We start from the raw sequence: 11,291 nt of genomic DNA, 5'->3' as shown, positions 1-11,291 counted from the left end.
ACTAGAACTCAGTCTGCTGGTGATTGGCCCAATCACCTAGCCAGATTTCATGAATAAGGCGGGACTAGAACTCAGTCTGCTGGTGATTGGCCCAGTCACCTAGCCAGATTTCATGCCTAAGGCGGGACTAGAACTCAGTCTGCTGGTGATTGGCCCAATCACCTAGCCAGATTTCATGAATAAGGCGGGACTAGAACTCAGTCTGCTGGTGATTGGCCCAGTCACCTAGCCAGATTTCATGCCTAAGGCGGGACTAGAACTCAGTCTGCTGGTGATTGGCCCAGTCACCTAGCCAGGAACAATTACGCAATTACAAGAGGTAATTGCACTCAGCTGATGGTCATTAGGCTCCTCTCCAGACTATAAGAAGGCTACTTGTGCACACACCCTCTTTGCAGAAGTCAACACAGAATCGAATGTTGGAGAACTTTGTGTGAGCTTGGCAGGCTGGATTGCTGCCAAGCCTTATCTGTGTTTATTGCTGCCCAAGCTTGTCTGTGCTGGTTTACTGCCAAGGACCTGTCTGTCTGTTAATTAAATGCTGTAATTTATCTCTAGCTCGGTGTGCTTTGGTGTGGAACGAGGGGGGGGGGTCAGAACACCTACCTACCTACCTTTCTCCTCATTCTTCATTTTTCTTGCCTTCTCTTTTCTCTCCCTCCCTCACTCCTCTTCCAATCCCCTTTTCTCCTCCCTCCTTCCCGCCTATTCTTCCTTTCTTCCTCCTATTCCCTCTTCCCTCTCTCCCTATTCTTCCTCCCTCCCTCCCTGCCACCTCCCCCACGTACATACACAAATCCTTCATTTCTTCAACTGAAATGCCAATATTTTAATCCTTCTGATGCAAGTACAAAATCCTGAAATCATTAGTCAAAAGGCACATTGTTCAACAGGGAAAAGGGAAAGAATCCTCCCCCGCTCTTTACATATATACATTTTTTTTTCAATTCATTATAAATATGCATAGGAATAAAACAAAATCAGGAGTCATTGAAAATCGGTTAAAAAGTGCCACGGGGTGGTAGGAAGAAAAAGGGTGGGGTTTTTTCCCCCCCATTTACAAAATACAATCAATAGAACAAACAACGTAATAATTTAATCAAAAAGTAGCTATGACATCATCTTTTTTCCCCCTTTCCTGACAAAAAATGGAGACAGGCCATTTTGGGGGGGGGGGGTTGGTTGGATGTCCTCTGTGGGGGGCCTCCTCGGCTTTATTAGCCCACCTTTCTGAGAAAGCCAGAAGAAAAATTGCATATTTTTTACTTCTCAGCTGAATGTGAAACAGCCACCCGACATTCTGAAGATCATGGAGAAAGAGGACAGGAGGCACTCAAAACATCTTAAAATCTTTCCTGAGTCGTAAGGCTTTTTAAAAAGTTCGCTTGCTGCTCGTCGGCCTGAACAACCTCCAATCGAGCTAACTGGGTTTATTATGGCTATTACGTTTTTTTTTTAAAAGGGACGCCGTGGCTCGGTGGCTAAGACGCTGAGCTTGTCGATCAGAAAGGTCGGCAGTTCGAATCCCTAGCGCCGCCTAATGGAGGGAGCTCCCGTGACTTGTCCCAGCTTCTGCCAACCTAGCAGTTCGAAAGCACGTAAAAAATGCAAGGAGAAAAATAGGGATCAGCTTTGGTGGGAAGGGAACAGCGTTCCGTGCGCCTTCGGCGTTTAGTCGTGACCACGGAGACGTCTTTGGACAGTGCTGGTGAGCACCGCCCCCTAGAGTCAGGAACGAGTAGCACATATGTGCGAGGGGAACCTTTACCTTACGTTTTTAAAACTTACTGGTTGGTGGGTCAGATGCTTAGTTTGGGGATTTCAAATCAGTTGTACCTATTTTGCATAGTTTTCTGGTTTTTATGCACCCATCGCCCAGCTCTTTCCAATCGTTATTTTCAAGGGGAAATTAAGTCACAAGGACCGAAAATCTAAGCAGGTAAAAAAGATCTGAAGCAGTGATTCTTAAGTTTAGCAAGTTTTAAGACACATGGAGAGCTCGGCTCCCAGAATTCCCCAGCCGCGGCAATGCTTAAATAAAACTGATTTAAAACACTTGTGGGTTGGGGGGGCAAGAAGAGCAAGGGGTTGGACTAGAAGACCTCCAAGGTCCCTTCCAACTCTTGTTAATCTGTTAAAAATATATATTCCTAATTTTTTGGTTCTTGGCTATTTAGAATGTGTGTCCCTCACACGGTTGTACCGGCAACGTGTGGTTGGGATACAGTGTGTGCATGTGTGTGTTTGTGTGTGTGTAAACTGCACAAAAGTGTCCAGCTTCATGGGAAGAAACTCGGAGTTTACTCTTGTACACATTTGATAATTGCCATGCTAGTTAGTTTAAAACCAGGGTTCTTCAGCATTGGCCAATTTAAGCCTGGGGGGACTTCAGCTCCCAGAATTCCCAACTCCCAGCGAAGCTGGGAGTTGGGAATTCTGGGAGTTGAAGTCCACCAGGCTTAAAGTGGCCAAGGTTGGAGAGCCCTGGTTTAAAAGGTTTAACTAGTTTTTTAAGAAGGTACAAAAGAGCTGAGTGGCAAGAATTATCCAAGAAAATGAAGATGCCTTTCCTATACGAGGAATCTTTTTTTTAAGATAAAAGAGTTGAAATTTCTCTGGACGTCACTGGCTAGGCCGAGGCCCGGCCGAATGCCTGCTGAAATGCAATGTTAGAGCCCTCCAACCCACGGATACAGGTAGTCCTCGGCTTACGACCATTCGCTGGGCGACCATTCAAAGTCATCACTTGGGGGCTACTTATGACCCGGATCTGAAGATCCGACGGTCACCTCCCCTGCAGTCACGCGAGCGGGTTTCATTCGCGTTGGAGAGGCCATCGCAGTCTCGCGATCAACGTGACTGTGTTTTGCTGAGGGGAAACTAGGCAAAACTAGCCCCCCCCCCCCCGGAGGATCATTGGTTCGCTTAATGACCGTGACGCTCGCTTAATGACCATGGCGGCTGCTTTAGGACTGTTGAGTTCACTTAATGACCACTAAGCTCGTAAAATCGGGTTGTTCCCATGACTGACCCATTTTAACGGCTGACACGATTGATGTCCAGGATGTGCAAGCTCCACCGTGGTCGTAAGTCGAAGACTACCTGGAGTGAAATGTATGAAAACAATGTTCCTTCTGGGGCAGATTTAGGAGGGCACCTAGGAACCCTTTGCATTGCAAAGAAGAGTTTGGGATGATATCCAATAACTTAGGAAATTTGCACAAAGGCTTTAATGCCAAGGATGGAAGAGAATTTGGTCTAGCAGCAGCTGTGAGTCAAAAAAAAAAAAAGGAAAATATTTGCAGCAGAAACAGACAAAGGAGTCCTTAAGGGTTTTAGCACAGCCTGCCAGCTGTGTTGAGAAGCGCCTGGTGTTTCTTTCTTTTTTTTTTGCTGTGGTAGTCCCCACACATCTGGGGAAGGGGAGGGCTCCATCCCAGAGCAGAGGCGGGCAATTACGGCACGTTTACGCCTTGTGGACTTCAACTCCCAGAATTCCTGAGCCAGCCATGTCTCCCAGGGCGTCATGTGATCAATGCTGGCTCGGGAATTCTGGGAGGTTAGGTTTAGGTTTATTGGATTTACATGCCGCCCTTCTCCCAAGGACTCAGAGTGGCGTACAACATTAAAAAAAAAACACATATTACAAAAATTAAAAGGGACATTAAATAAAGTATCCAAAAAAAAAACCCCAATTGATATTTACAATAAAAATTTAAAAATTAAATTAAAATTAACAACCAAATTAATCCTATATTTTATTCTATTCAGGCCAGGCCGGCTTGCTGGAAAAGCCAACTTTTTAGGGCGCGTCGGAAGGACCGGAAGTCGGGGATTATGCGAAGCTCCGGGGGCAGCTCATTCCAGAGGGGTGAAGTCCACAGGGCGTAGAGTGGAGGTGGTTACACACTCCTAGACTAGACCCTCAGCAGGAAAGACACACAGAAGAATCAGCACTGGAATAATCTTAGTTGCATGCAAACACCCCCCCCAACATTGGGTATGTGCAATCAAGAAGAGATCTGCCTTTAAAATAAAATAAAAAAATCTTTTGCATAGGACCCTGATGACGAATCTATGGCAATGCCTGCCACAGGTGGCACCTGGAACCCTCTCTGCGGAAACGCAAGCCGTCGCCCAGATCAGCTCCACCACGATGCGCGCACACCTCCCGCTAGCCAGCTCATTTTTGGGTCTCTGCCAGCACGTGGTAGACGCCCGTGCGGGGTTGCATGCACAGGGTGCGGGAGAGTATACAGTGGGTGCGATACCCCCTCTGCCCCATTTTTGGTCCCCGGAGGCTTCAGGGAGGCCTGCTAGGCCCAAAACAGGGCACGGTATGTGTGTGGGAGGGTTAGCGCGTATGCGTGGGGCAGGGGTCATGCGCAGGGGGCGGTGTGTGTGTGTGCACACATTGCACTATGAGTGTGGGCACACCCGCGCACGCTTTCGGCAGGCGAGGGCAAAAAGGTTTAGCCAACACTGGTGCAGGACATAAGCCACCTCTTTGGAGCTAGCCACTTTTGCAATGTTAATACCCTGAATTTTTGAAATGGGGAGGAAGCTGGCTTAGCCGTAAAGCTAAGCGGGTTATCCTAAGCTGCTCACACCTCTTCCCACCAACCGATTTTCCTGCCTTCATAAGATGAGGCTGGAGCCAGGAGATTCGGCCTGACCTCTTGAGCAACTCAAGCAAAGGCAGGTAAAGGTTAAAAAAAAAACCCAACAACTAGAAAGGGTGCAAGAAAAGTGTGGGAGATTAAGCATCCAAGTGCCTTCAACGACCATTTCTCACACGCAAGAAAACTCGGGTGTTTTCCTAAATCTTACCAGGGCAGGAAAAAGGGTAGAGAGAGAGTCCTGGACTTACAGGCCACAATTGAGCCTAAAATTCCCACTGCTAAAGCAAAACAGCGGATGGGCGAGTTCTGCTCTTATTTTACAACTTTTCTTGCCACGGTTGTTAAGTGAATCGCTGCAGTTGTTAAATTAGTAACCCGGTGGTTAAGGGAATCGGGCTTTCCCCTGAAGCACACAGTGAAAGCGTGCAAGGCTTGGAAAATACGGGCCCGAATCCCAAACGTGTGACTGGTAAACGAATGGTCGTAAGATCGAGGACCCCACTGTAGCCGAGAATCTACCGCTAATCTGATTGTGCAACATTTTTCCATTTGTGCAAAAAAAAAAAAAAAAAAAAAATTAAAATCAAACGAAGGACTTTGAGAAAGCTTTCTCCCCCACACTTTGGACTGTCACTTGACTTCTTTTGACAAGTCAGGTAGAAGGGATACAGGTAGTCCTCGGCTTATGACCACAGCTGAGCCCCAAACTTCTGCTGCTAAACGAAACATACGTTAAGTGATTTTGCCGAACTCCTTTTGCAACCTTCCTTGCCACAACTGTTAACTGAATCGAAGTAGTTTGTTCAATGAGTCAAACTGGTGTTAAAGTGAATCTGAGTCCCCTCCAATGGGCTTGTCAGAAGGTCGCAAAAGGAGAGATCGTGTGGCTCCAGGACACTGCAACCGTCGTAAATAGGAATCAAGAAGTGCCACAGGTCTGGATTTTGATCTCAGGACCGTGGGGCTGCTGTAACGGTCGTTAAGTGTGAAAAAACGGTGCTAAGTCACTTTTTTCAGCGCTGTTGTAACTTGGAATGGTTAATAAAAGAATTGTTGTAAGTCAAGGACTACCTGTATGCCTGTGGGCATCTATGTCTGAATGAATATATATAACTACACCTGGAACTCCTATTTTAGGATACTTCATATATATATATATATATATATATATATAGCACAGGTTCGAATCCCAGTAAGGGTATGGCTAGCTGATGAGAGCTAAATAGCTTGAAATAGATCTATACTAGTCTCCCTTTATTTATTTATCAGCACAAATAAAAAAAACCATTATATATATATATATATCCTATATATATATCCTATATATATATCCTATATATATATATCCTATATATATATCCTATATATATATCCTATATATATATATATCCTATATATATATCCTATATATATATCCTATATATATAAGAAGTATCCTAAAATAGGAGTTCCAGGTGTAGTTATAAAAGAAGAAACAGAGGTTGTGATCTCCGGAACTTACAATATATGGCTCACAGCTTTCATTAGTCTCTGCTAACATCAGGTGAGAGGTGGGAGGCGGGTGAATGGGCCTATCACATGCGCAATTGTCAAATTGATTAATGGTGTATAAAGGCAGATATCTCTTTAATGGGAGTTTTTACACTCTGGCGATGTTAGCAGAGGCTAATGGAAGCTAAGTGAGCAATACAACCATTTTATGATTCTCACTTTTCAAAGTCAGTAGTTTTTTGTTGTTGTTGTTGTTGTTGTTGTTGGGTAGCCCAGCCTGGTACTGAGAAGCAACAGGTGGATAAGGAAGCCGGCACGTAGCCGTTTTTCTAAAGTGCCCGATTCCCCTGGTATTTCGGCATAATTTTCCCTTCCCCCCACCCCTTCCATTTCTCTTCTCCCACAACCCTTCTTTGTACATATCTCTCTGTACATACATATAAAAAAATTAGTACAGGCTTGACTGTATATTATATATAAATAAACTTTGTTTCTCTTAAGTAGAGTTCTCTGCGCCCAGCCCCCCCTTTTTTTTGAAGTGGTCCGTTCCAACCCAGGATTAAAAACAAACACCCCCTCCCACGCATGGTGTAAAGAAGCCCCCCCCCCTCTCTTCTCCCCTCCCATTTCCCCAACTCAGCTGGCATCATAGAGGTCGGAGAGGGGTCCGCTGAACTGGATGACGCTCTGGCGCTCCTGCTCGCTGTTCTCGCCCACCAAACCGTTGGAGTTCAGCATCATCTCCTCCAAGAGTTCCCGGAAGTTCAGGCTGGCTGGGGAGAAATTGTCTGCCAGGGGGAGGGGCAGGGCTGGCGTCGGGGGCAAGGGTTCGTGCTGGGAAGGGGAGCCGCCGAGCGCCAGGCTGCCCACCAACGCTGCGCTGCTGTCGTAGGGCGCGTGGAAGTTGAACTGCGAGGGGGCAGGGGGGAGTGGAACGTTCGGCGGAGGAGGTGGCGGAGATGGGTGCGTCCAGAAGTCAGGAAGGACTTCCCCGGGTGGGCTGTTGGTCAGATCCCAGACCTCGTCCTGCAGCAAGGAAGTGGGCTGGGCAGAGAGAAATACTGGAGGCTGGCTGAGGTCCAGTGGTGGGACGACCTGCGGGTAGGGCTGGCTGGCCATCATGGGGCCCAACATGGCTTGAAGCTGCTGCTGCTTCTGCTTCTGCTTGACGTTCTCGTCCATCTGCTTCAACTCCTTCAACACCTGATGGACGCAATTTTCCGGTATCTTGATCCCTGCAGACGGGATAAAATGTACTGAGTCAACTTTTCGGCAGGAGGAGAGACGCTCAAATGCCACCCGCCCTCCTCCCGGTTACAGAGAAAGGAAGGGAAGGAAGTCGGCCAGTGAGGAATGAGAGGAGAATATGGGAAAAACAGGTAGTCCTCGACTTACAACCATTTACTTGTAACTTACAATCGTTTAGTGCCTGTTCAAAGTTACAAGGGCACTCTGTGAAAGATTAGAGAACTGGTGAATAGACCGGTTCCTAGTTGAGAGTGGGCAGGAAATCGTTCACAGGTGCTCCGGGTGGCTGCTCCTCATTAGGGAACCACAAAAAGTTATTCAATTTATCTAATATTTGTTGCAATTGGAAGATCGGAGGACACTTCTTTATATACGTACCGTATTTTTCGGAATATAAGACGCACCTTACCCCCCCCCCCAAAAGAGCGTGGAAGTGTTGGTGCATCATATACACCAAATGCAGCCCATTTTTGGCCTCCTGAAGCCCCGTCCCCACATCCCATTTTTGCAAAAAACGGGTCTTTTTTTGCAAAAACGGAGGCTTTTCTGCCTTCCCTCAGGCCCCAGAAGCACTGTGCAGGTTTCAGCAGGGCTGGGGGAAGGCAAAAATACCCCCATTTTTGTGAGAAACAACGCGTTTTCTGCCCATTTTTCACAAAAACGGGGGCTTTTTTGCCCTCCCGCAGCCCTACTGAAGCCTGCACAGTGCTTCTGTGGGTGGGGGAGGACAAAAACTTTTTTTTCTTACTTACCTCTTCTAAATCTTGGTGCGTCTTGTAGTCTGAAAAATACGGCATTTCCTTTAATCTTTAACATGTTCTTTTTCGTGCACTTTTTATTCTTTCTTACTCTTCTTTCTCCTTTAAGTATATCTTGTATTAGTTTCTTTTACAGGTAGTCCTCAACTTAGTGATGCTAAGTGACACCTTTGTTAAGTGAGCTTTGCCCCATTTTACAACCTTTCTTGCCACAGTTGTTAACTGAATGTCACTGCAGTTGTTAAGTTAGTCACACGGTTGTTAAGTGAATCTGGCTTCCCCACAGACTTTGCTTGTCAGAAGGTCACAAAAGGTGATCACATGAACCCAGGACACTGCAATAGTCGTAAATATGAGTCAGTTGCCAAGCGTCTGGATTTTGATCATGTGACCGCAGGGACGCTACCATGGTCATAAGTGTGAAACATTGTCATAAGTCACTTTTTTCAGTGCCCTTGTAACTTCGAGCAGTCACTAAATGAACTGTTGGTAAGGCAAGGATCACCTTACTGCAATCAATCTCTCTCTCTCTCTCTCTCTATCTATCTATCTATATCTCTCTTTCTATCTATCTATCTATCTATCTATCTATATCTCTCTTTCTCTATCTCTCTCTCTCTCTATCTATCTTCTATCTATCTATCTATCTATCTATCTATCTATCTATCTATCTATATCTTTCTTTCTATCTATCTCTATCTATCTATCTATCTATCTATATCTCTCTTTCTATCTATCTATCTATCTATCTATCTATATCTCTCTTTCTATCTATCTCTTTCTCTCTCTATCTATCTCTCTATCTATCTTCTATCTATCTATCTATCTATCTATCTATCATCTATCTATATCTCTCTTTCTATCTATCTATCTATCTATCTATCTATCTATCTATGTATCTATCTATGTATCTCTCTCTCTCTCTCTCTCTCTCTCTTCTATCTATCTATCTATCTATCTATCTATCTATCTATCTATCTATCTATCTATCTATCTATCTATCTATCTATCTATCTATCTATCTATCTATCTATCGCTGTGTATGTGTGTATGTATGTATGTTCCGGCATAACTCTGGAACGCCTCAACCAAGTTCAATCAAACTTGATACACAGATGACTTACTCTCTGGAGACAGGTACTGTTGGGGTAACACCCCTCAGCGTGTGTGTTAAGATGCAGCCTATTGTGCCTTTAAATGGATTCTACCGTACTGCCTTTAAATGGATTCTACTGTACAGCACAGTGGAATTGCCATGGTAACAGCTTCACACTACTCCACAAGGGGGCTCCCTCTGATGAGCGGGAAAATCCAGCATTAGAAATTACATTTGGTCTGGGCATTTTCCCCCTATAAATAAATATCCGGGCAACGCCGGGTTATCGGCTAGTCCTTAATAAAAGTTATAAACCCCCCCTCCAAAAAAAAAAAGGCCACCTTTATGTTCCTAAGGCAAAGATCCTTTGAACGCTCTGGCCCAGCTGAGTGGCTGGCTATGAGTTGAGCTCAAGCTTTTTGTGGTTTGCTGTTTTTACTGTTAATTGGCTGCTCTCTTTTCCATCCCTTTCTCTCCATCCCCAGCGACTCTCAACCAGGTTTCCATGGACTTAGGGGCCACTTCCAAATCTGGCAATTGATTGTCAGGATCTGGGATTGAGGCGATTCCACCCTTTGCCCCAAGGAGAACAGCTTGAGTTGGCCACTCACCCACTTGCTTCTTCTTCTCTTTGGTCTTGAGGCGGACGATCTGCAGGTAGCTGGTGTTGGTGATATTAGCCATGATGCTAGCGATTTTGGTCCAGACGCGCAAGAGAGCCCCGCAGAGCATGTAATAGTGCCGTAAACGCGTGCCTTGGAAACATTCCTTTCTTTCCTGGACAACCTTGCAGTTCCTGTTCCTGGGAGGGTGAGGGTTGTTAATGGGGAAGGTTGCGGGAAGCGGGGGGTGGGGAGGAAACACAAGAAAGAAAACACACCGTCAGGTGCAAAAGTTCATGTCCACAGGTCAATCTTCGATTCAACTGATTTATTGCTGTAGCCTTCGCCCAAGAATCTTCTCAACTAACAGTTGGCACCTGCTTGGAGTTAGATAAGCGTCAACAGCACTCAAGGAGGGGCTGGACTTAGTTCGTTTCTGGCTATGCAGGGATTCTAGGCTGATCCCTCTTTTCACACCGCCTCCCTCATCATGCTGCTAGCCTGCAAGGGTGGCTGTATGAAAACAGACACTGCTTTCTTCTTGCTCTTCCTCCCTTCTGTTGTGGCCTGTCGGCCGCCGGCCCCTCCAGCAATTGAATCAGATGAGGAAGAGTCAGGGTCAGCTTCAAGGCTGGGCTCCGAGGGGGAAGAGGGAATGGAACTGGCAGAGAGAGAGACAAATCCTGGGCTGTCCATCAGCCCGCAGATGGAGAGTCAACAGCCCCCAGGTCTGGAGGTGGCTGATAAGGAAGAGAAGGAACAGCTGGGTCCAGTGCCTGACGCGTGGATGTGCAGAAGGCAGGGGAGAGGAGAGCAGTGGAAATCTATGGGCTGGTCCTTGGGGCGGAAGAGCCACTGCTGCTAACAAAGCCCCACCCTAGCTTTGGAGATAAAAGGAGGGGGTGGAGATAAATGGGGCAGCCCTTGAAGAGCATTCAGAGACTTCAGCTTGTCCAGAATGCAGCCGCGCGAGCAATCGTTGGTGCACCTCGGTTCACCCACATAACACCTATCCTCCGCGAGCTGCACTGGCTGCCTATTGGTCTTCGGATACGATTCAAGGCACTAGTCGTCACTTATAAAGCCCTTCATGGTATTGGACCTGGGTACTTGAGAGACCGCCTGCTGCCAATCACCTCCACTAGACCGATTAGATCCCACAGATTAGGCCTCCTCCGAATTCCATCCACCGGCCAATGCCGACTGGCGACCACCCGGAGGAGAGCCTTCTCTGTGGCTGCTCCGACCCTCTGGAACGAGCTCCCCGTGGAGATTCGAACCCTCACCACCCTCCAGGCCTTCCGCAAAGCTCTTAAAACCTGGCTGTTCCAACAGGCCTGGGGCTAAAGAGCTTTTGCCCCCCCACCCCTCGAATGGTATGGTTGTCGTGTGCTTTTAAATTGTGTATTGTTATGTTCGTCTTTTTATCCCTTGTCTGTACCTCCTTCCCTGACTTGGATTGTGAGCCGCCCTG

General features: G+C 46.6%; 1 protein-coding gene across 3 annotated transcripts in view; it reads right to left on the bottom strand.

Moving 5' to 3' along the window:
- Positions 1 to 6,045: 6,045 nt before the first annotated feature.
- SBNO2 (strawberry notch homolog 2) overlaps positions 6,046 to 11,291 on the bottom strand; it is a 148,933-nt gene continuing 143,687 nt past the window's right edge. For all 3 annotated transcript variants that reach the window (XM_087703295.1, XM_087703296.1, XM_087703297.1), the window contains 2 exons: positions 9,827 to 10,017; positions 6,046 to 7,348 (listed from right to left, as the gene is read on the bottom strand). In XM_087703295.1, coding sequence (XP_087559421.1) covers positions 6,750 to 7,348; positions 9,827 to 10,017 — 790 coding nt within the window. In that variant the 3' untranslated portion in view covers positions 6,046 to 6,749. The remainder of the gene's footprint in view (positions 7,349 to 9,826; positions 10,018 to 11,291) is intronic.

The sequence above is a fragment of the Thamnophis sirtalis genome, unplaced genomic scaffold (assembly GCF_051295495.1).
Source record: "Thamnophis sirtalis isolate CommonGarterSnake01/CBP01778 unplaced genomic scaffold, rThaSir2_p1.2 scaffold_1, whole genome shotgun sequence".
In the NCBI taxonomy this organism is placed as follows: domain Eukaryota; kingdom Metazoa; phylum Chordata; class Lepidosauria; order Squamata; family Natricidae; genus Thamnophis; species Thamnophis sirtalis.
Note: the sequence above shows the minus strand (reverse complement) of the source record. Positions and strands in the feature narration are given on the sequence as shown.